The sequence below is a fragment of the Apus apus genome, chromosome 1 (genome assembly GCF_020740795.1).
Source record: "Apus apus isolate bApuApu2 chromosome 1, bApuApu2.pri.cur, whole genome shotgun sequence".
NCBI lineage: Eukaryota > Metazoa > Chordata > Aves > Apodiformes > Apodidae > Apus > Apus apus.
This window is the reverse complement of record NC_067282.1, coordinates 145,539,720-145,565,157: the sequence shown is the minus strand read 5'-3', so window position 1 is coordinate 145,565,157 and position 25,438 is coordinate 145,539,720. Positions and strand designations below refer to the sequence as shown.

Here is a 25,438-nt window from a genome sequence, read left to right as displayed (position 1 = left end):
AGCAATTTAATCCAGTGTAAGAACTTTGGAGCTCTTGTATATTCCCATATTTCACCTGAATAAAACAAACATGGTAAGAAAATGGAAGAATTAAACTGATTTCTGAAAAATCCAGGGCTAAGTGAATTTTGAATGTTGTGCCAACGTATGGTCACTACCATTTAATCCTACCGGAAAATTTAAGTCAGTGACTTGAAAATCTTCACCCATCTCTCAGAACAACTTTATTTTTAAAAATAATATTGAGGGACTTCAGCTGGCCTGCAGGGACCTGTAAAGACTCTATACTGTGTACTGGTACTTAGGGAAAGACTTCAGCTAGAAAGTACCTCCTTGACCAAGCTGTTCTGTTTCACCCTGACATCCCTCTCCTGTTCTCTCTTTCCCTTTTTTGAAGAGCCAGATACGTATCGCTCGCTTGCTCTCTGTGTCTCCCCTCCCTCCTTTTCCTCCTTCTATGTGAGAATATAGAGATGCTTCCTGTAAAGACATTTTTCTCTAAATACCATTCCATACCAACTCTTGCATATGTGACTGTTTTGCTATTTGAGATGTCTGTGAAAAAGAAATAAAGGCTTTAAGAGTGAACTCTGGAAAGGAGGAGGAGCTTGAGAATAAATCAAATTGAAGAATGAAGCACCATTTTCTGCAATACTTCTCAGAATGTTCCTAAATTCTCATAATTGTCATCCCTTCCTCTCTGTGAGAGGGATGGAGACAGTCCTGGGATGTGGGACTCTCAAAGGTTGCTCTTTTAGCTGTCAACTCCCTGTGTCCTACAAAGGTTTCACAGTTTGACTCAGGATTGGCACTTAAACCAGCGACAAGGTTTTGCAGACTTCTCTGGGCTTTACCATCAAAGGAAAAAGGTGATTAAGTCAGTGTGCAACACCATGTGGGAGGAGGCTCTAAAGAGTGACTCTGTCTCAGTTTATCTTTCTTTCCCATTCTTTTCAACACCCCTGCATGTCCAGCCACGCAGAGTCCTCCCTGCTGGGCTGACTTTCCCAAGGGTGTATCTTGCCAACAGGGGCCTGCCTGCTTCCTCTTCTCCATGCTACACTTGGATTATCTTGTTGGATAATTTTTCACTTTATCTTAAAAAAAACCCAACCCCGTTCCACCTCCTCTGAAAAGCCATAACCACTCCCGTGACCCTGTAGCAGGGACCAAATGCACAGCCTCCCATGGGACAGGATGCCTGGCACCGGGGCAATCACAGGGGGTAGGCAGAAGGATGGGTGCAGCTCACAGGGCCGTCTCACAGCAGAGATCTAAAGCATCACCTTGCCTTGTGAGCTCCCACTGCTCATGTGCTGCTCATGAGCTTCCTGGCCAGTGCAGAGCCACGGTTCTGAGACTCCTCTCTGTCTCACACCTGTGCCATCACATGTTCCAAAACAAATACATGCAGGTGGGCAAAACATGCCTGTGTGAAGGCACTAGCATTTTGCACAAGGGGCAGTGAGAAATAGACTCACTGGACTCTCCTCTGTCCGCAGTAGATGCATCCCATGCAGGCACTTGCTCTTTAGGATTTCTTCTGCCACAAACAATATTTGCCCTAGCCACGAGCTACCACAATGGCCAAAAGTTTTTGGAGGTTTCCCCTTCCTTGACTCCCTCATTGGTCATTTTTTTCCTCAAGGAAAAGCATTTTTTTCTTCAGAGAAATTAAACAACTCTCATAACCATCCTATGGTGATGGCAAAAGTTGGAATCACCACTATCTCTGACTGATAGTTTGGGAGGCTCAGGATAATAACTCACTTAAATGCCTGCAAATTGAAGTATGTCAGCACTTTTCTAGGACATTCTCAAGTAAAATATAACAACTGGTACAAGATATCTGTCACATGGATGTATCTTGGCCAGATGTTTATGTTTCCTCTAAGTGCAGTATGCCCATATCAAAGCTGGATAAGAAAAGACCCGGAATGCCACGATACTTAGGCATATTCAGAGAAATGCATTGACACATTGCATTTAACTGGCTTATTTTCTCTTCAGAAAATTTTACAAATAAAGCTGACACCAGACCTGTCTAAGGCGGGTAGGTATTATAGCTATTTTAGAGATGGGAAGCCAAACACCTGGGAAAAGACTTGATGTTTAAGTGGTTTGATGCCCCCTCACAACTCCCACTAGCTGCAGGTTGAGCCTTCTCTTTGCAGCACTTTTGAAAATCCAGACTATAGCTGGTTTATCCAAATCTGCAGTGGCTGTAAATGTGAAAGCCAGGATTAAGGCATTCAGGATCCTGATTTCATCAGAGCACTGCTACAAAGCTTTGATCCCACAAAGCATGTAAGCACTTGCCTAATTTCAAGCATGAATGTCCCTTTAATAATGCTCTTGCCATGCTTAAAGCTAGGCACATGCCTAATTGCTTTGCTAGATTGGGAATTACATTAAAATATATTAAAGTTTAGCATATTTTGAAAATCCAAAAACATGTCCATTTCTGATTATGTTTCGGGCATTGTCCAGGATATTTGAACAGTGTATGCAGCCACTCAACCAAGTGGAGCACTTTTTAGCCAATCCGTACAGAGTTTAATGAGTTTTGGGTTGTAACATCCATTTGTTAGAAGTAATGGAGGGTGGCACGTCCCGTGAGGTCTGGACTTCTGTGCTGCTGCAAGAGGCCAAGTGGCTCCTGCAGCCATCGGTGCTAACAATACATCAGCAACAACTGACTATCGTGTTAGGTCATTCTGGTAAGATGTGAAGGTGGCGGCTGATTTCACAAGTAATGTGACATCTTATCAAGTGTGTTGTACTTTCCATTTCTTCCTGTCATCTATTGCAGAAGAGGTGAACGGAAGTTGATTAAATGTGGAGCAAACCCAAACTTCTTGATCCTTTACTCCAAAGGGTTAATCTGCAGACACGTGGGTGTCTGTGCACGTGCATCGGTGTTTGCAGGACCATAGTCCTGAAGGATCATTTTAGTGGCAGGGTTGAGATCAGGGATCTATTGGGGAGAATTAACAAACTCCTGTAACTTTGAAAGACAAAAGTCGCAGAAAGCATCACAGGACTTTGCTGAAAAATTGGCTCCATCTTACAATTTTCCTTTTGTTTTGATTTTGTTTGGTTTTGTTTTTATCCAGACTGGCACAGGATACTGTATTTTCATCAATTAAAATCTTGTCTGGTAATCAACTAAACAACTTGTTCATGGAAAATTAAAAAATAAATAAGTTAACTGTCGATTGTGGAATGTAAACTGATTAAATAAATAAAAAAATCATGTTGTGTGTTTTAAGTGGCTGTGTTTGCTTGTGTCAGGAGTGGGGATGGACACCTTCTCACCACTCTCCTCCCCAGCTGAAGGACAAAGAGCAGAACTGGAAGGTGGGTGGCCTCTGAGCTATGGGATATTGGAAGTGCTCCTTAGAAACCACTAATAATAATGATTACTTGGCTCCTGATCAAAAACACTGTATGAAACATTACAGATACAATCACTATCTCAATCTGACTCTTCATGAGGAGGTTCTTCTGCCTGTTACAGAAAGGACTGATTCCTGCTGGAGCTTTGGGAACTGCATGTACTCTAACACCATTAATCCCTTTTGGAGCCACTTAACATGTAGAAATCTGTGACTTGATTGGAATGTAGACAGACATTGCAGTAGTTTAGCCCCCACTTTCCCCCAGTAAATAAACAAACAAAACTGAATATGGAATAGAGTCTTTTGGATTTTCAGTGCTCAGCTGTAAAGGCTTTGGGAAACCTGGCAGGCACAACACTGCTCAGATATTAGTGCTTCCTCATTGCACTCGTGTCCTCAGGCCAACAATAACAGATCAGACGTACATTTTGTGTGCAGCTTGGAGTGTGCAACTAGGGTCAGGCTGCAGGTGTCCCAGGATGAACACACAAAGATCAGGGTGTTTATAACAAATGGAAAGGTATAATAGCTACCCTAAACATGACATTTGGAGGAATGGACAAAAGTGCTTTCAGCTGTCCTAGCAGAGGAAATGCAAAAGAGTAGGTCAAACAAAAAAACCCTACTTTTAAACTTTTTAATCAGTAAGTTTTGAATTAATGAGCCTAAATTAAATTATTTTTTAAAATGCAGGCAAGATATGTTTCAAATGCAAATATTTCTGAAGTATGGTACTAAATATTGAAGTTGTCTGCATTGGCTGCTTTTACCTGATTTAGCAGTTAAACTTATCTAGATCTGACAGTCAAATATAAGAAGGCACCTAAAATGTCCTGCCAGCTGGCACATTTCTGTAGCTGATAGTTCTTCCTGAGCTGAATGGTCCTTTTAGTAATAGAGTTCAGGTAGTAGCAACAAGAAACAATGTCCTGCAGTTGTCAGGCTAGAGTCCTTCCTGCCCGCAAAGACCTGCTGTCCAAAATATCAGCTGCAGTAGGGAACCAAATGTCTGACTGGGTCTGAAAGGAAGGGCATAGAAGGGAATTCTCTGTCAAAAACCTCATGGTGCCAGCATAAATTCCATTACTTCTTCCCTGTCACTAAAAATCATATAATCGTAGAATGGTTTGAGCTGGAAGGGACCCTAAAGATCATCAGGATCCAACCTCCCTAATATGGACAGAGACACGTCAGACTAGACCAGGCTGCACAAAGCCTCATCCAACCTAGCCTTGATCATCTCTGTCTCTCTGGGCAACCTGTTCCAGAGCCTTACTACCCTCATGGTGAAGAATTTCTTCCTAATGTCTTACCTAAATCTCTTTCAGTTTAAAACCATTACCTCTTGTCCTATCACTACACTCTCTGCTGAAAAGTTTCTCCCCATCTTTCCTGTAGGCTCCCTTTAGGTACTGGAAGGCTGCTATAAGGTCTTCCCAAAGCATTCTCTTACGTTGACGAGTGAGAAATCTTGGTGATACGCTGAACTCAGAACTTGGAGGATGTGCCTATTTTTGCCACATTTCCAGTGAAATTGCTTGCATCACCTGTGCTTATGTCCTGCCTGCTCCTGCGAATACAGTCTGTGGGGCCAAGCAGAGAGCAGGAGGGAGAAAGAGGTGGCTGGGGGGTGCAGAAGCTGGCAGCCCCCCCAGGGCAAATGAAGGGAGTGAAGGCTGCACATTGGAGTGTTTGGCACTTCGCAGGATTAGAACCTGTTCACTTAAAACTCTCCTCTTCCTGCCTACTCCTGCCCGTGCCACCAGGCCCAGCCACCCTCCCAGCCATCAGTGGCTGCCTAGTGAAACTTCTCTGGTTAGCAGCAAATGCTGGCAGAAGGGGCTGCTGGGGTCTTTGCTCTCCACCATCAGCAGAGGCAACGTGAATGGTTGCTGCTAAAAACGGCCATCTACAGAGCTTGCTTTGTGGCAAGGGAGAAAGCAGGTGCCCTCTCTCGTGGCAGTGATGGCAGAAAAAAACCTGTGAATGTGGCCACGGGGGCAGAGGCCTCAGCTGCTTGCAGCTTGTACAGGGAAGAGGAAAGAAAAATATGAAACAAAGGAGCCAGCTGCTCCTTTGCTTCAAGTTTCTAGCTCAACTTGAAGGTTGAGATAGAAATGCCATCATGGAAGGGCCTGGGCTGGAGAAAGTAAAAGAGGCTTGGCTTTGGGAAAGATTTGAGAATGAATGCCAGGTCTGTGTTAGCCACGCGAGGGCTGAATTTTAACCTTGCACTGAATTTTAACAGTGCACTGTTGCTCCCTGCAGTGCCCAGCCTAGCTGCTGCAGGCTTGATGGTACTTTGCAGGCTGCTGCTCACTGCCTGGGGTCCTCCTCTGTGGCATGAGGGGAGACACCAGGCAGTGCCATAGCAGGGTGCATGAGTCTGCAATCCAGCTGGACAAAGCAGACTCTTGCTCACTAGCAAGAGAAGGGAAGGCTCACTAAAAGTAGTTCACAACAGAGGAAACAGAGAGCAGAGAGATTTGATCAACTTAACATCACCCAAACCACCCATGGCAGAGCAGGGACTTGCTGTGCCCTTGTGAGGCTGTCTCAGTAAGGAAGGCAAGGGCTGAGGCTGCCTCACATGGGCTCTGCCTCCCCACCATGCTGGGTGCTTGCACTTGGCAGCTCACAGTTTGGGAAGTGTAGCAGGAGCACACATCTCTCATGGTCCTATTCCTGCTTCCAATTAGCACCATCACCTTCAAAGATACCTCCGCTTTTTCAAGGCTCCACCTGGTTGTGAAGGGAACTAATGACTTACGAAGAAAAGCAGTGAATATTTTGAGAATTGGGCTTAGAAGAGGGAAATCTACCAATTAGCTTCCTCTGCAACACAGTGGGGCCTCCACTGGTTAAACAGAGGAATGGGGCAACAGCTTCAGTTCTTCTGATCAGTGAAATCTCTTGCCCTGCCCTGCAGCAGCACCCTAAACTTCAGCTTTCCCTTCGCTTTGGGGTATTTGCTGATGCTTTGTGCCCACGCAGGAGCAACGACCCTCTCACTGAAATGCAATTGCTCTGTTTCTGAGGCAGGATAATCTCACAGTGACCTTTCTTGTCAGAAGCACATGATAACTGCAGAAGACTGGGGCTGCATGGGGTGAGGATGCTGGTAATGAAATGCTTTCGTAGCTCGACACTCATTATTCCATGACATTATCCAGCTCTTCCCCAGGGGCCCTCTAAAGAGTCACGGCTGAGCTCTTTTCCTGCAGAGACCAAAACCAGACCACCTAACAAGATACATTTACTAAAATTTTCACTCCCTCTTTGCTCAGGGGGAGTGTGGTCTTGCTCATTTGCATCCAACAGCAGTGGAAGAACCACGCCAGCTCAGTTATGAGTGTATCAGCCTGCTGACCGACACCAAAGAAAGCAGTCAGCCTGCCCCCAGCCAGGAGCAGCAAAGACAGCTACCACCCCACTGCTCTCACCAGGCAGGACCTGTGCTGACCCAGAGTCCCCAGCATGCCTTAGCCGGCCTCTCTCTCTGCTACCCTGCATCTGCTATTGACTTGCAAAGGTTGACTACTGACCATTTCTGTGTAAGAAACTGCACTTTATCCTTGATTGTTTAATTCCCTGCAATTTCTTCCCATCCTCAGATAACCCTCTGGCCTTCTCAGCTCTGAAATTCAAAGTGGCCATCAGCAGCAGCAAGGACCTCACCTGGAGCCGGCTGCTCAGAATGAAGCCTGCATTTACTGTGATAGCAAAGAGCTATCTCTGGCAGAGCTCAGCTCTTTACCAGGAAACGAGCTGGTGGCCCAAGGGCAAGCCCAGCAGGGTGAGAGCTGCACTGCCAGCAGATACAGCCAGAGAGAGATCAGAGACTCTGACTTGTGGGCCATCATCTCTGCCCATTCATCTCCCTGGAGACAACCCTTTCAGTCTGAGGTGGTGATGGGTATTAGGGGAGGTATTAAACGGGAGAAATGGAGGCACTAGGGATCTTGGATTTCACTAATAGTTCACAGCAATGCTCAAAATACATGCCAGGAACATAAAGGGAGAAGTAAACCCTGCCATAAGGAGCATGCAATTTGGAAAAGCAGAGGCAGCCAAAAGGTGAGAGAAGGGAGTAAAATGCACCGGTGAAGCCTTCATAGCAACATTCGGCACTTGGAGCTGGCCATATATGTTTGAAGCCACTGTGCACAGAAAGCCACTTAGCACTTCAATGCCTTCAGATGGCTAAATAAACTTATTTAAATTGAAGTGAGTGCACACACACATGTACACATGCATACACACACGTACCCTCAACTGGTAGGTAAAACATGAAGCAAAACTGAATATCCTTCTTCCCAGCAAGGCAGATTTCTTCCCTCTCTGCTGTGTTTTCTACAAGCTTCCTACAAACCTGTCAGAGAGAAGGATGCTGAGAGTGAAACAAGTTGCTCTGAGAATTGAACAAAGCCTCGACTTCCCAGTTTCACATTTGGGGTGTCTCTGACAGGTCACAGTTTCTGCTTCATTTAACCTAGCTCATTCCCTTTGTGAATTCTCTACCCACCATGTTTGTAGCAAGAAATACCATGTCTTGAGGAAATTTCAGACAGAACGGGTGATTGCTGAGTCCTCCCTTCCTTCCCTTCTGTCAGATGGAGATTCATGCATTACCTTGCACTTCTTGTCTCTTCCCAGCTACCAATTTTCACAGCTGATCTAAATATTTTTTGAGACTTCTAATGCTCCATCAAACTAATTTGCAAGTAGCCATCAGATCCAATAGCTGAATGGGACAAATGAGCGGACATGAACTGACTGTCTTCATTTCCTTAGGAAACCAGGCTAAAAATATTATGTTCAGAGTTCAGGTTTTTTCCATGAAGATGCACAGTTTCCCAGAAGGCCCAGCCAAGCCAGGGGACGCAGGTGGCAGCAGCTCCACTGTGTCCTGGGCGACACCTTCGCCCATCGCAGCTGTCACTGCTGTTCCTGCCAAAGGTGCAGCACGTTGGCTCTTCCCTCCAGCTGGGAAGCTCTGCGGTTGTGGAGCTCTTTGCTCTGGGTCTGAGCCCTGAAGAGGATCCCACCAGGGAGGGGGATGGGGAAGTGTTCATGGTCAGAGCAGAGATCCCCATTGGCTGAAGCAGGATCCCAGTGCTCCCAACCTAAACCTGGGAAGTTGAAATGTATCTGCAGATGCCCTGAGGGAAGCTGTGTCTCAGGATGGGCAGTGAGCCAGGCTTTCCTCCCTCCTCTGTCTGTAACACTGCCTTGCATGAAACCTTGCACCTCACCTGCCTGCTCTGCTTTGCCCACCAGTAGGCAGGGATGAGGGTTAACAAACATCTGCAAGAGCTTATTGCAAAGGCTACTAAAGCAGTGCTGCTACAAACGTTGCCAGGTGGCACCACCTCAGTCTATATAAAACAGTCCCAGGGCTGCCTTTTTGCCATTTTGCCAGTGGAAACAAATTAATTTTCACCAGCCTTGCAACTTCTCTGCAGAGCCAACTCTGAGTCGCACCTGTATTAGTAACATGCTTGGCCACTGTTGAATACAGAGTGTGCTCCTGCAGCCCAGGGGCTCGACGGGGTCAGTAACAGGGGTGCAGGAGGTCGTGCACCAGGTTCACTGGCCGGTGTGCATGGGGAGAGGGGAGAAAGCAGAGAGGAGCCATGTTCTTCCCCCAGCAGTGCTGAGATGTCTGCCAGCACTTGGCCCCAGGCAGTTTTCCCAGCCAGCACTGGATGGGTCTTGACTGTCCTGAAAGACCTTTGCTGACAAGTGCTTAAAATGAGCGAGTTCATCCCATAACATTTAAGGAAGAAGCGAGAGGACAGAAGGATGAAAAGCAATGTATTTTTCTTTTAGCACCTCTCTTTTTCTCATTTTCTCCTGATGTGTCAGCACGTGAAATAAAAAGCCTTTTAATGTCTCATTGCTGCCTGCATCCAGTCACAAATATCACGTGCTGTTGCACACAGGCCAAGGTCTCAGGTAGCCAGATCTTGCCTCAAGGGTGTCACCTCTGTGCAGAGCCCTTCATTCTCCTTCCTCTTTCTTTTCCCCTTTGTTGTCACGTTCACTCCTGCCAGCTCGGGAAACACTCACCTTTTTCTTTGCAGAGATCAGAAAAGGTTGAGGGCAAAACCTGTGCCTGAGGTCTGCTGTTTGGCTTCCACCCCACCAAGAGGATGACCAGGAGGAACAATGTTACTGATGTCCAGTTTCTCACAGTTAATTTCCAACCTTGCAAGCCCAACTGAGAGCTGGGGAGGCATCACTCTGTCCCTGCATCCTCCCATGGCCCCAAATAGGGTTGGCTAGAAAGGGATCTCCTACAAATCCTGTTTCTTGGGAAGCTCCTGTTAAACAGTGTGAGGCTGCTGGAGATCAGGAACTCCTCTCTCAGAAAAAGAAACATTATTTGGAGGCATACAAAGCAGAAAGGAGCAGGGCTAGCACAAAAAGGCAACGACCAGCAGCCTCTCCCAAGTCCAAACTAAATCCAGGCATCTCTCCCAGTCTTGTCTCTCTCTCACATAGTAATTTGCATATACACACACATAACATGCCGTCCCTTCATTGATTTAATGGGACCTGCTTTACTTCAGGGAAGAGGTTTCTTTTTAAGCTATTGGCTGAGCATCCCAAAGAGGTCACAAACTCATCTGTGATAGTCAGAAAAAAAATGTCCAGGCCAGAATAAACATGAAGTATAAGAGCAGAGTTGATAAAAATAGTGAAGTTGGATGAGGTTATTTTTGATATGCCCAGAGAGGAAGCAGTCATAAATGTTTCCATCAGGTGTGCAATGTACCCATAACATGTTCCAAATACATTTTCATGCATTCACAGCTGAGGAAAAAACATTTGTCAGCAATTATTTTACCAGTGAGACAAATGATGATCTGTTGTTGGACTAGACAGTACAGATCAAAGCGAGGGACGGGAATTGTTTTGATACATGTTCAAGTGGCTCTGTGCAGGTGTAACTGAGCTAAATATAACCTGGCACAGCTGATTGGCATCAACAGCTTGAAAATGCATCTGTCTGCTCCTCAGGAATGCTTTTTCTTTTAATTCCATGAGCTGAGGATCAGGCCCCAAATCCCTAAATATGGATGGCTCAGAACTCCCCTGAGGTTTTACTTTGCTCAGTGCAATATCAGGAGCTGCTGCCTGTCAAGAAGAAAGTGATGGCTTCCTAGTCCCATGCAAGACCATCCAGTATGTCACCTGGAAGCAAGTGATATACCCAGGAGATGCTGGATCACTGTCATAGGGTTCAGCTTCACCTTGTCTAGGGCAGCTCCCCAGCCTGGTCTGTATGGGGAATGGTGTTTGCCATGGGAATCCAGCAATGTTATCTCTGCTGAGAGGTCTCCCCACTCACAGGCAGAGGGCTCCACGACCATTTCTGGTCCTGATTGTGCCATTTTGTGCTAACCAGAACATGTAAAATGGCCAGATTCTAGAAAAGAATCCTGTAATTGAAATGGGATCTACTTGAGCTATTTAAACTTTTCTCAGAAAATAATGGGCAAGAATGTGTGAGAACAATCTGCTCCAGAATCATCCATTGCTCACTGTGAGATTCAAACTTAATTTGATTGCTATTATTGTCTGTATTTTTATTGTCCCCTGTTTGCTTAATGAATGTTGCAGTTGTAGTAATAAGATCATTGGTAATACGAAACAGATTTGCAGAATGATGAGAAGATAATTAAATGATACCTTGAGGGTGATTTCTGTTTAAGACACAGTAACTATATCATGGAGTAAATAAACTTGGTGAGGGAAGATATCAATGGCTATTAACCTAAGATACAATTATTCCCAAATTACCAGGATACACGTTTCGCTACAGTGAAATATTTGGTGACTGATGCTGGGACCAGGCTCTCCAGTCCACTTGCCAGGCTGTGTGACAAAGCCTTGCCCGGGGTGTCAGGCACTCAGCTGTGGTTCCCCACAGGCCAGAGGTGTGGTGGCAGAGGTTGTGAACTGTGAGGATTTGACAAGTCCAAGCAACCAAACTGTGCCTGGCTTTCAAGAGCTCTGCCTTATATCTTAAGACCACAACACCCTTTCCAAATTGATGCTTAGCAACATTTCAGGACCAGCATTAGTGCAGGGAATCTGTTACTGGTGCTTGGATCTGCAAGGCTGGCTTGGGACCAGAGCAGTAGTCTGGCCATGAACCTGCAAATCCTGCAGCTGCCCACCTCTACTGGACAACACCAACCCATTGTCCCCTTCCTCTCTTTCTTCTTGGATGTGGAGATGACCACATAACTAATCATGTGCTGGAGGTGATAATCTCCGGTGAACACACAGCTGCTCGTGTCCCACCATTTTCTTAAAGCAATGGCAGCTTGCACACATACAGATACACACAAGCAGATACACAACTCTCCAGCTTGCCCTCCATAATCCAAATCAACCACCTAAATTGCCTGCATATTCAGTATTTATGGTGAGTTTTACCAACTTCCTGAGTGCCTCTAATGGTCTGTGGAATATTTTCCTGGCTCTTATCTGAGGTTTCTCAGTCCCTGAAGGACCTTCACACATCCATTTTGATCCCAACTAATGAGGGTTTCTACATAATTTTTAACAGTAATTCTGCTAATAACATTTCTTTTCTCCCTGGTCTTACCCTCAGCTACATCTCTGGCAATCATAGTTCATCTTTTTTCCAAAGTAGGCAGAGATATTTGGTCAGCTGTTTTGCTATGTCAGATGATTAAACTCAGAATCTAATTCTAAGCTGCACCTACTGCCTTTGCACACAGGTAACTGGGAGGGGGTCTGGGCCCCCAAACTGCCTGCCAGCTGTGCACTTAACTGCAAACAGTCATTCCCAGGAGAAAGCGGCTCAGGCATGACATGGCCAATTTCAGCAAGCACTTTTTTTTTTTTCTGTGAATTAAAGCCACTATGTCTTTATTTACTAGAACATGCCAACATCACATTTCATTGGCATCTGTGGTGCAGAAGTCATTGTTTCACAGCATAGCTTTGCAGCACCACTAATAGTGTCCTTGGAGAAATACACGCATAACTTAACTCTTGTGCTGTGAACCATAGGAACAGAGTCCCCTAATCAACCCTTTCAGTTTCTCAGACTCTGTATTAATATTGACATTGCACACCCCTGAAACATCACCGTGCAGCAGTGCTCCCAGTGGTTGCTGCAAGCAGCTGTATCAGGTGCAAGTGTCTCTGTGTTACTGGCTTTCCCAATGAATCATAACACATTTTCCTTGTCTATGTGAGCAAACCCTCCCCTGTCATCCCACCCATGATCTACTCATTCGACTTTTTATTTTAATATAATGTATTCATACATTATTTGCCTTATCTAAAATTTTCTGTTTTGTTGGCTTAGCTTTGTCCTGGCACTAGAACACAGAGTGCTTTGTCCCTTCAAAAAGGAATGTGACAGTACCTGATCTATCATCCCCTGTCCAATGATCCTATTAGCATCCCTTCTTTGCCTCTGATTTAAGGATATCTTTCTTAAAGACAAGACTTGCAAGGAGGAGGTGGCATCATGAGGGTAAGGGAAGGAGACTCTGTTCTGTATTCAGTTAAGATCTTTCCTGGGTCAGTATTACAAATTATGCCTTTTCCAATATTTTTCCCATTTATTTTGCAGTTTCATTCACATACTTTGTGCTCAATAAGCTTACCACTGTCCATTCCACTTCCTCTATTTACTTTTCCCTATGTGACTCTCCTACCAGTATCTTCTCAATATACTTCTGGCAACACATTTGCTTTTTTATAACAGTTAAAAAATAAATGTGCTATTTAATCCCAGTTAGATCATTTCATGTGTGGCTGCTGTGTTGTGCATTATTGCTATATAACTTTCACCTAAGCAAGGGGGGCTGTCCTTGTTTTCTTTACCCATCTGTATGTTACTTTCATTGGTATTCACATGTTTTGTAAAGTGATGTGATGGCCTTCATACCCCTTGCATCTTTTGTGACTTAATGGGCATGTTCCCAACTTACTTTACCACCTACAGTGTGCACAATCCATAAACTGTTTTACATGGTTGACGTCTTGAGTCTCCTCTTTTTTATGACTTGGGTTTCTCCACATATCTATAACATCTAAGCCCTGGCCATCCTCAGTAAGATTCATCCTGGACCAACTGATTTTTGCCTCTTGGCAAAGCTTATCTTCTCTGTTAATTCTTAATTGTAAATCTCCCGTTAGTGGTTTAACTGCTTCATTCTTTCACTCATGGTATTTTCTTAATTTACTTTATTCTGGGTACCTTATGGTATTCAGTACCTAAATTACTTTCCCCATCTGTTCTTAGAAAGGGAAAGCAAGAAAACAAAGTGAGGGAAGATGTAATAGAAATGGAGTCAATAACGCTGGTGCATTTGGAGAGTAACTGTGGCTCAAACCACTTTTATTTAACGTAGAATACCAGGGTGTTCTAATCTAGCCTAGTCAAGTCCGAGAGTCTTACACTGCTCTCAGGATCATCTTAAAATAGATCCTTAAAGACACCAATTAAGTGGAAGGAATGTCTAAACAACATAAAAAGCAAAGCCAGTCTTTGAACTGACACCAGATCACAATGTGATGGGAAAAGAAAACATGCTGGATGCAATGAAAGAAACTATGTGGAATTCAAAAGCAATGCCTGTGTCATAATTAGCATGTCAAGCAATAACAAGAGAATAACAACAGCCATATTTAAAACCATATTTCTGGGTAAGTCTCTGGAAGATAAATGCAATGTGAAACTGTACAAAACCCAAACTAGCCAAGACCCTGCTGAATTATATTTGCTAAAAATGATACAGTGTTTATACTGAAAACATGTTTGGAAGAACTCCCAGATGACTTCCACCACCTGATGAAATGGAATATATGACAGGACTGTAAGTCCAGAAACTTTTTTTTTTCTTTCAAGGGATAGTTGAAATAGTTGAATAGTTGAAAGCTGGGAGACTATTAAAAAGCAGAAAATCAGATTTTATTCTAATTTGACAAATTAAAAAAAATAAATCAAAGTAACAGTTATGCATTCACTGACACCTGAAAACATTAGGAACTTTATTTCACAAACTGCTTAAATGACCAGTAACAATTCAAAAGCGGAGGTTATGAATTGTTAGATGTGGGATATCTCATTTGTCAGGAACAGAACCAGACCAATCTCTAGTAACTCAGCAGGATTATACTTTTCCTAAGTGGCTATATTTTGTGCTCCAGAATCCAAGCCAGATTAATCTTCTAGCTTCTACACAAGTTATTTTGCTGAAGAGGAATGGGAGTGGTTTGTCATTACAGTGATGGATTGTCTCAGCCTGCCTTTGCCTGCGACTCATTCTGTTGTTCCCCCAACACCACCTAAGGACAAGGAGGAAAGCAATTTGCCGTCACAGAGCACTGCCACTGACTTTGGAAGAAGTGAAACTTTGAGCAAATACAGTAATGTGCTGGCTGTGCAATCTAAGATGTCACCCAGATGTGTTCAGTGGGCCATGGTGATGCACACAATTCAGTCAAAACAAAATGCAAATAGAAGCATTTAACAGGAACCCAACTGGGAATCTCTCTTTCCTTCAAGCTGTAGCTGTTGCTCTTTGATTACAAATGCCCAAGGCCCTACTCCATCTGGTCCATAGATTGGGATGTCACTGCCTCGCTGAAAAATGAATCCTTGCTACAGATGTATTGGTAGTTTTCAGGAGCTCTTCTAAATATAAGATAATCTGGCTCTAGATGTAATCAGGATGGTAATGCCAGCAGCTAGATTTTCAGGTAGGTGCTATTTAATGTAAACATAGGTAAGTAGTATGCAACATCATATTTCTGGATGCAGTGGAATCAAAAAACAGTATAAAAGCCTTAATTTCTTTCTTTCTCATCCAGCTGTTTAAGAGGGATAAATGGAGAGAATACAAATTGTCTTATTTTTATTTATTTATTAAACAAAGAGTATTAATCTCTGTCAGATGCCAAATTCCGCAGTGGAGATTCTCAGACATCACATCACCCACTCTGAGGTTGTCTGTGCAACTGGAAATACCTGCTTGCAGATATATAGCTCAGGAGAGGTTAGATTATGCTGGATGGTGGCTGCGTCCCTTCCCAATAGATGCTGCTATGAGAGGTATGCACATCCCTTCCTCTATCACATTATTTCCAGTGCAGAGTCCCTTCATATGTAGCAGCAGTAACAGCACCAGCTCAGAGGTGGCTGACCTTAGCCTTGGTGAGCAGAACTTTCTTAAGGGTAGGAACCTGTACCAGTAACAAAACTGGTGTCCTTGGCGTAGCTCTCACCGAGACCTTCACTGAAAAGCACAGTGTAGAGCAGCTGGTATTAGCATAGGATGTGCTACAGACTTTTCTGTGGGGCTTTGTGCTGCTGGGTGAATGGATCATTCCATTCCCAGAGGACTGTCCTTGCTTCTTCACTTGGAGCAGATCCAAAGGAGATCTAACTGGTGCTGAGAATTACTTGATACCTCTGGCCAGCTGTGGGACCACAAAATGAGACACATTTTTGCCTGTTGCCCTGCTCCAGTTAAGACTTAGGGTCCAGGGCTGCCCACGCTAATGTCTCAGTGACATCTGCATTGACTGAATCCAAATAGGTTGGGAGTGAGCACAGAGCCTCCTGAAATGGGTCTCTGCTAAAGGAACAAGGTACTGGCAAGATTGCCACAGAGCAATTTAATGGGTTTCTGCTGCTGCTCAAAAGCTGTGAATATTTCTATTCATTCCCTTGGAAAAAAGGTTAATAAACTCTGAGAATGAGGGAATATTTCTGTGTAGTAGTTCAGTTGTAGAAAGAGGGGGCCGGGTATAACGGTGTAAAGGTGGTGGGGTTTGCTGCAGAAATAAGCCAGGCATGGTCCTGAGTTTCCTTCTAGGGAGGGTGAAACTGGTGTCGTGCTCTGCTTACAGAAGAGCCAAGGAAGTGGGTGGAGGGGAAGGAAGGGGAGAGATTATTCTCATGCAGATTTTCTCTGAGTTACCTAACCAAAAACCCTGCCAGTGTGATTCAGATCTTTCCCCAAGCCAGTGGAGCAGATGTAACTACCCCGGGGACTTGCACCTCCAGGCAGAGCTGGAAACGAGGGCAAGAGAATCCATCATGAACTTTCTCTGCTCTCAAAGGCTGGAACTTTCTCTGATTAGCTTCAGAGGCTGCAGCACTCCCCTCTGCTACAGAGAACGGTGGCCAGGAGTGGTACGGAGAGCAACCTAGGACACGGGGTGGAACAATTGCTTCAGGCCCTGGACACAAAACCTGGAGAACAGAGCAGAGAAACAGTGCCTGGGAAGCCCATTAGAGATTTAATCTAGCACAGGAGCCCTCTGGACACAGAGAGAAAGAACTCTCTCTGCAGCCCACCCTCTGCCCACAGCTTGTGGGGAGAGAAAAGCTGGAGGTGGATTAGATGTGCCTGCAAGACTGGAGCTTCCATCCTGCAGCCTTATGTGTCGGTCCAGCTCCCATCCACTAAGGAAAAGTGCTCTTTCCCACCTTAAATCACACTTGGAGTGCAGGTGTTGTGGAATTAAAGCAAAGCAAATTGTAATAACCTCCCCAGCTGGGCTGGAAACATGGAAAGATTTAGAGGCTGGGTTTTTTCTCATCAGCTGCACAATAGGTTGAGTGAAGATGCTCACCTCCTCTGGCCACAGTGATGTTAACCATGTGTAAAAGGAGAGGGGAGGGGGCAGGGGACAGACGACAACCAGCAACAATGCTGCCTTGGTCTGGCAGGAGCACAGACATTGGTATGGAAAACAGGCAGCTCCTACAGAGCAGTGAATTGGGTCTCTTTGCATTACAAGCGTCTGTTTGCATTTTACTTGTAAGGAAGCACCGGACAACAGGATCACCAAGGTGGCAGGAGACAGAGTTGTCTGCACTGCTGTTGATACCCTCAGCCCCTCCTGAGCTGAGTCACAAACGCCAGGACACCCAGCAGGCTGGCAGGTCTCTATTCCCAGTTGCTCTAAAGCCAACAGAGTGACTATGCTGGATGGGGGATGTCCCTTTCTCTTATGCACACACAGGCACATATCCCATCATGTAAAAACTCCTCTGCCCTTGAACAGTGCTGATACAGAACTTACTGGAGGTGTAGGATGGGGTCATCTAGTTCAGCTATATCATAGAATAGTAGAATGGTTTGTGTTGGAAGGGACCTTTAAAGGTCAATTAGTCCAACTCCCCTGCAGTGAGCTGTAGACCACATGGCCAGATTTAGCTCTCAGACCATGATTGTTAATAAAGCCCCACTAGCACTACGTGGTGGCTGTAAACAGGACCTCTGTTCCCGATTTTGAAGGTCCCACTCAAAAGTATATACCAAGTAATGAAACTAGTGTCTTCAGTAAAATTACTGATGTTCAATCCCATTCCCAGAGAAAGGACCACGAGAGAAAAACAGCAACACAGATGAGTTAGCTGAAATGAGGACTTGAAGACAGACTGTGCTGGACAAAAAAGGAGACTAAATCACTGTCAGTTGTAGGGCATTGCCAAGCATTAGAGAAAATTTTCTCTACTGTTTCACTCATATTCTCTAGATAAGAAGAGAACCGAGATGGCCAAGCAGATAACTTTCCTCAAGTTACAAACAAGTATGTCCCTGAAGAATGGTTATGCATCTGAGGCTTCTTCTGCTAACAGGCTTGGCATTGATAGTAGAGACAGGATGATTAAAAAATTGCTCTTCAAAAATGGGTCTGAAATGAGTAACCAGCATGAGGCACTCACCTGTCTTTACAAACAATTTGTGATAATTTTAGGTGACACATGCCCAGTCAAGTATTAGAGTTGCAGAAGGGCTTTTTGGATGACACTTTTTTACACAAACCATCTAGCAACCATAAGAAAACAAAGCACATCTTCCAGCCTCCTCTGAGCAGGTTTCTGTAGAAGTCAGCTGCCGTTTTCCTTGGCCTAAAGATTGACTACAGTACAGAATCTAGAGGATGTTCGAGATCAGCTCTTCATCCTCTCATTTTCCATTGCACATACTCTAATACCTACTTCTATTGATTTGACAAGTAGAAAACTAGGAAAACTAAAAGGGAAGTACCTGGTACATGCAGCAGCACAGCAGGTGTAATCTACCTTGAGGGTGATCAGATGGCCACAGCTAAAAACTAGGACGTGTATTTGCCAGGAGGCATTTTGGAATAGACTCTGCATCCTAAGTAAAGGCAGGTAATGAGAAAAGTGCACAATCTGTCATTTTCTGCAGCACTTCTTTCTTCTAAGGGCAGTTCTCATTGAAAAGCCCCATCTCAAAATCACTAGCCCAAATTCTCAGGTAACATCACACGATTCCAGAATGGATGAGGTGGGACAGGACCTCTAGAGCTCAATCAGTCCAGCCACCCTGCTCAGAGCAGGGCCAAGCTTCTCTGCTACAGATGTTGAAAGTCAACCAGTATTTAAACTAAAATTTCTCATATATACTAACTCTGATATATTTTCACACAGATGTACTCAGGAAAATTTCCATTTGGCCATTTTAGATATATTCATGCATTTTAATACATTTAAGCATTTTTCTGACTGCTTCAAACATGTTTTGACATGCAAAAGGGCTTTATTTTAAAAATTCAAACTTGTTTTAGAAGCATTGTTAATCAACACAACTGCACTCAGGCTTGGTTGTGAAATAAGAAGTTACAGGTGCTCGTAAAATATTTGTGGCACCTCATGAGAATTAAAAATTTGAAAAGTATTTAGCAGCATGAAATCTTTTAATAAGCAAAGGAAAGCAGGATAAGATAGATAGTAGTATCTGTTGCTATCGTCCCTATTAGCAGTTGGCCACACCACCTGAAACCTCACAAAAAAGGACAACATAAAAAAAAAAAAAAAAAAAAAAAAAGGTAGGACATTTAATCACTCCACACCACCTGGAATATTCAGCAGCTCATCAAGTGCATGTACTCAGCACACTGAGATGCACTGGACAGATGAACCTGGGATATTTAGGTTGGAAGACATGGCTATTGGATGTGCCTGAAATATTTATCAGGAGCTGATAATTTAATGTTTTTCTTAGAAAAACAAATCCCAAACCTCCTACTCCACAAAATGAAGGGAAAAGAAAACCCAAAGCATAGTAGGGAAATTAATCCACAGGGTTTTATCTGCATTCTTTATCACTAACAGCTGAGAGTCTTCTGGACCATCTTCTGCATCAAGTTGTTTCATGCAGAGCAGACTTTGCATTCCTGGAGACCCCTATGGGGCTTCATGCATCCCATCCAGACATCACTAAGCAGAAGGATTTGTGGAAGTTTTTTACAGAAAAGGTATTTTATTGACTTTGACATTTGTGTCGATGTTCGGATTTTGCTGAAAATGGCGTTTTAGCAACATTCTCAAATAAAATTTCTGTCCAGCATTATTTCATTATTCTAACCTACTGGCCCCTGCCAAACTGCATCCTTGTTGTCCTGAGCCTGCAAGCTTGGGTTCCTGTCAAGAGGAAGCCAATGGTCTGCAGAAGCAGTGTTGCTCACACCACTTACGTAGCCAATGCGTTATTTTATATAACCCACCATCTCTCTTCCTTCCTCACAGGGCAGGGTCTCTTTGAATATTAGCTACATGTGCCTCCACTTGGCACTTTTGTGAGATCTCTGAGGCTTCTCACCATCTTTCAGGCATCAGGGAAAGACATGGCCTGAGTTAGCAGTAGAAGAGGCCACCATGACTACGTTGTCCCAAAGCTTTTCCCATCATGAGGTCTCATCTTGCCACTTGGTGACGTCTCTGCTTTTCCCTGGCAGAATGTTGGTGCTGTTCACTGGCTGCTTGGTATCCTTTCGATGATGGTCTTGTCTCCATGCATGGTTGGAAACACTTCTCTTAGTGCATGTGGTCACCCCATTGGTGGGACCGAAACAGCGAAGCCCAGGTGCTTCTTGCCAACAGTTCTTCTAGATGAACCTTCAGAAATATTTTTGTTTGTTTTTTTTTGGGGGGAGCACCTTTGATGTTTCTATCAGTGTGAAAACCCACCTATTTGCTTCTGTCCTTTGTCAGGCAGAAATCCTCCTGCTCCCCTTGGTTCGAGTGGTAGCTGGGGCTTGCTGCCAGAGCCCATGGCTGTGGGTTACCTGGTAGGCTGGAGGATGACCAGAGAGGCTGTGAGGGCCAGAACATGAGTGGCTAGGAAAACACTTCTCCTTAGTTGATTTTTGGGGTTTGTTGTGGGTTTTTTGCTTGTTGGAGCTTTTTCCTCATAGTTTTAAAAATTCTGTCTGTACCCAGCACTGGTGAGGCTGCATCTCAAACACCGTGTTCGGTTTTGTGCCCCCGCCCTACGAGAAGTGCTGGAGGGTGTCCAAAGAAGGGCAACGAAGATGGTGAAGGGTCTAGAGCACAAGCCTTACAAGGAGCAGCTGAGGGAACTGGGATTGTTTGATCTGGAGAAAAGGAGGCCGAGGGGAGACCTCATTGCTCTCTGCAGCTGCCTGAAAGGAGGTCGTAGTGAGCTGGGGGCTGGTCTCTTCTCCCAAGTAACAAGCGACAGAGCAAGAGGAAATAACCTCAAGTTGTGCCAGAGGAGGTTTAGATTGGATATTAGGAAAAAATTCTTCACTGAAAGGGTTGCCAGGCGCTGGAACAGGCCGCCCCGGGAAGCGGTGGAGTCACCATCCCTGGCAGTATGTGAAAGGCGCGCAGACGCGCTGTTAGGGAGATGCTTTAGTGGTGGTCTTGGCAGCGCGAGGCTCGGTACCAGGCTGATGGCTGGACCTGATGGTCCTACAGATCTTTTCCAACCGAAGTGATGTTGGGAGCCGATGAAATCGAGGCAGGGTGCCCGGCGCGCACCTGAGGCCCAAGCCAGGCGTGCAGTGACACGGTCGGGGGAGAAGACCCCTCAGCCCCAAGCCCGACGTGCTGCCCGGGCCCGGCCCGGCGGGGTCGGCACAGCCCCCCCGACCCCCCCCGGAGGCGGGGCCGGATCCGGGGCGCCGGGGCGCGGAACGCCAGGGCCGGGGAAGCCGCTTCCAGCCGAGCCCGACTGGGCGGCGGCAGCGGCGGCGCGTCGGTTCCCGCCGGTTCCCGCCGCCGGGACGGGCCGGGCCGGGCCAGGCGGAGGGGCGGCCGGGTTGCCGCGGGCGGCATGGCCGGGGCGGCCAAAGTCCTGCGCACCCTGCGGAACCACTGGAAGAAAACGACGTTCGGGGTCTGCCTGCTGAGCTGGGGCGGGAGCTGGCTCTACGGGAAGCACTGGTAACTGCCGGCCGGGCCGGGGCGGGGGCGGCGGGAGAGCGCGGCCCCGCCGGCCCCGGCTGCCCGGGCTGCGCTGCCGTGTGCGCCCGGCAGGCCCCGGTGCGGCGGGGGGAGCTGCCCCGCCCCGGCAGCAGCCGTGCGCTGCGGAGGGCTCGGTGACATGTTGTGACTTCCCGCCCCGGCCTTGTGCGAAGGTCGGCGCTGGTGCGGGCGGTGGTTTCCAGCAGAAGTGTTGTCAGCCGGGCTGAGACAGTGTTGGGGCCTGCTGGGGGGGGGAGAAAGGTTTCTCCCTTCTAACTTAAATTAAGGTGCCGCCACCCAGGGGCCTGCCCTCGGCATGAGCCGGTGTTGTGAGCAGGAAGGGAGCCGGAGGCCCTGCCCCCGCAGCTGGGGCGGCGGGTGCCAGGCTGAGGGGAAGCCCCTTCCTTCCTTCCTGGGCGGGAGGCGACCGTCCCAGCGCCCTGCCCGTGGGTTGTCCCGCCTCCTTCGGCTCTTGTAATGGTGCCGTACGCCTGATGGGAGGTGCCAGGTATCTGTTGCATGAATACTTGGGCTCTTCTTGAGGCACGACCCCAGCAGTGGCGGTGGGCTCTGCCTCCCTGGTGTGTCTGCTTGGCTGCTGGCACCCGCTGTCGCCTGCAGCAGCAGCAGCAGCAGCAGCGCTCCTAGTGTAAGCATACCTAGCAGGGTGTCATTTCCACTCTTTCTGGAGCAAACGTTCCTTACAGTAAGCAAAATGCTCCTTCACAAGTTTTAAATAGCTAGGCTTATATTTTAATCCTTGTCCTTTAAGATTATGGTTAATACATTTGACTAAAATGCAGGCATAGTCAAATAATTTTTAAGAATTCTTGCTTTTGGGGCTCCTGTTATTCAGTCACTGTCTTAACGTCTTTTTAATTGTTAAGTCATGATTTTTAGCAGTGTTCTTTTCTGCTTACATCAAAATGCTCCCAAACCTCAGTGGAAAACTTAGGAAAATAAATCTGTTGATGTTGTCTGTTATAGTTCCCTTCTTTATTTGCTTTTGCCTGGAGACTTTAACATTAAGTCAGTCTTTGTTTTGAATGCTACATCTGCTTTAGTTGCATACTTCTTACCTGAAGCACTAAGGGTCATTTGACTGCAGGGCAAGCAGCAAAAAAACCTTTCCCTCCGTGCTCTTTCTCTTGAAGCGCAGGCAGTAGTAAGATGAAGAATAACTGTGTTTAAGTGGTGGTAACAAGGTCATGGTTTTACGTGTATTTCTGCAGGGAACAGCAGACAGAAAGAAGTAGATATTGTACAGCTGTGTTGTAAACAGAAGTATTTGTGCTAAACGTGTTGGGGTTTTTTTATGCCTTTGTGCATTGTCAGTGGATCCTTGGGCTTGCTTTCTGCTTTTCCCTCTGATGACTTGATCTTTGAATTCAGTAGCAAGATGTAACTGAGTGTTTGAAGTTTTGTCATTCTAAGTAACTCTTAGCCAAAAGAATGAACTTAATGTACAAAACGAGGAGGAAGAAGTTGCTTGACATTCATATGAGGGGCTGGCTGATGGAGCAGAGCAGCCTGTGACCTCCCCAAGTACCCTGGTTATGTAGGTGGCCTCTTCACTGCTTTCTGTTGCCACAGATACTAATGACAGCCGAGTCAAGCCTGGTACTGTAGAAAGCCACTAAAATGGAGCATTACGAAAAATACTATATCTGCTTCTTATACATATGGCGAGTGGGCACTTGAGGAGGCCTAGGAGCAGCGTCAGATACAATCAGTCTTCCCTTTATGTGTGTTGCTTCTGTGAATTTGTGTGCCTCTGTACTGTTGCTTTTAGCTGTATTGGTTTCCTGTGCAGTAACTGTGAGGACACACTATGATCCTGGAAAACATGAAGCTTACCGTGGGTGATATGGTAGTGAATAAGAAGGAAAATATGAAAGGCAAACAAACAGAGAAGAAACTTTTGTTATTTAAATTTCAGTGCTCAGAGGTTATTTGCACCAAGGGTAAGCAGGATGCTTTAACCCAGATGATGCAGTGGGGGAAAAAAAAATGTTTAAACATACCATTCTTCAATCTCCTCTTTTATCTGTAAGGGAAAATACAGTGTTTCCTTACCAGACATTGGAAATGCAAGGTAGGGTATCCTGCGATGACAAATAGCTCTGGGTGACTTTGATGTAGACTGAAACTCAGCTGTAAAGTACGGTTTTCAGAGATGTAAATACTGCTTGAAAAAAGTGACAACCATTTAGCCGTTTCTCTGTGGAGAATTGTTTTAGCCAGGGAATAGAAAAACGGAGTGACATGATGGCAAGCGTTTAGCTTTTGTGACACTTTGTGTCCAGTGAAGTCCTTACCTTGTGGCTGCTGGACAGCAGGCAATAGGCCAGGATCCCTCTCTGCAGCTTGTTTTGCCTCCGAATGCTGTAATGGCTTTTGATGGGTTGGGTTTTTTTTGGTACGTGCCCTCTCCCCAGGTTCTCTCTTTATGTACCAGTTATGCTGGGAAGCATGGGAGGTGCCTTTTTACCCCATGCACAAACTGCTGCAGGCTGCACTTGAAGGGGTTAATGAGGGAAGCGTGTATGGCTGTGTTGGCTGTGAGGCTTGATGGTATTGACATCAGTGGCTAAATTACCATGCATGAGGCATACTTGGCTAGGCTTGTATTTGCCCTTTTAGAACAGATTAAAGGTTTAGTGAAGTCCTGTGCTTCCATTTCTGGCATTGCTGGAGTTTCTGACGAAGGGGCTTGCTTTGGGAGAGCATCAGTTCAGATTAATCTCTGAATTCTTGGAATTAGCTGTCTGAGATGTTGCTTGTTTATTTGCAGCTGAAGAAATTTTTGTTTCCCATCCTGCATCTGTCTTCTTGGCTTTTCCATCCTTGAGGATTTTCTAAGATATTTCTCTTGCAAGGAGAAGATAATCTGCCTTTTTTGACTTCTCAAGTTTGATTCTTCTTTGGGATGCAGAGGCTACAATGCCTGCATTAAGTGGAGCTGTTGTAAATAACTGTCTGTCCTGCAAATAAATGGCAACTCTTCTGTAGTCAGACTCTATGTGCCCATAGGGACAGAAGAGCTCTGGAGTACTTCCTTAAGACTTTGGAGGATGTTGCATGAACAAATATGGACAAGAAGAATGTTTTCTTTTTCAGACTTGGTCCTGGTTTCTCTTCCCTGCCTGGTAATGGACCCGGGTGTCCCCTCCTGAACCCTGCAACTGTGACATGGCGTCTGATGTGGACGCCCTTGTGCTCCACAGGCTGTAGAGGAGAGAGGGGCACTGGAGTGTCGCAGTTCATCCCCAAGTTAGTCTAAAGGTTATGGATGACGATAACTGTAAAGGTCACAGAGCTTCTTAGCCCAGTCTTGTATGATACTTTCTTAATGCAGCATTTAGTTTCTGGATCAGTGTGTTAGTCTTTCATTTTTGGAGGTGTTTGTTCAAATACTGACTGATGTAAAAGTAAGGGGTTTTGGGATGAATGGGAAGAGTAAAGAGGGAACCTTGTGCTGATTCTTCCTCCCCCATTTGTGATTCAGCCCTTCTAAATATGTAATAGAACAGAAGGTGCCTTTTCAAAAGAGACGTTTATCAGGAGGTGGGAAAGGTTTTTCTTGTGTAAAATGATAGGCATTATGTCTGGTTGAACTGCTGTTGCTATTCTTACAAATAACCTTACTGCTATTCTTAAAAACCCCTAGTGAGTCTTAAAATTCCTTTCTTTCTCATAAAATGTTTTACAAATCCATTGTCTTGCAATTAGGATAGCAAATAATCTTGTACTATCAGAGAAGTAAGACAATAACTCAGTATTG

At 45.5% G+C, this 25,438-nt stretch overlaps 1 protein-coding gene across 2 annotated transcripts in view; it reads left to right on the top strand.

Moving 5' to 3' along the window:
* The first annotated feature begins 21,422 nt into the window (after nt 1-21,422).
* AGK (acylglycerol kinase) overlaps nt 21,423-25,438 on the top strand; it is a 36,367-nt gene continuing 32,351 nt past the window's right edge. The window contains exon 1 of one of the 2 annotated variants that reach the window (XM_051640753.1): nt 21,423-21,633. In XM_051640753.1, the coding sequence (XP_051496713.1) occupies nt 21,524-21,633 (110 nt within the window). In that variant the 5' untranslated portion in view covers nt 21,423-21,523. The remainder of the gene's footprint in view (nt 21,634-25,438) is intronic. The other variant, XM_051640760.1, reaches the window with a different exon arrangement.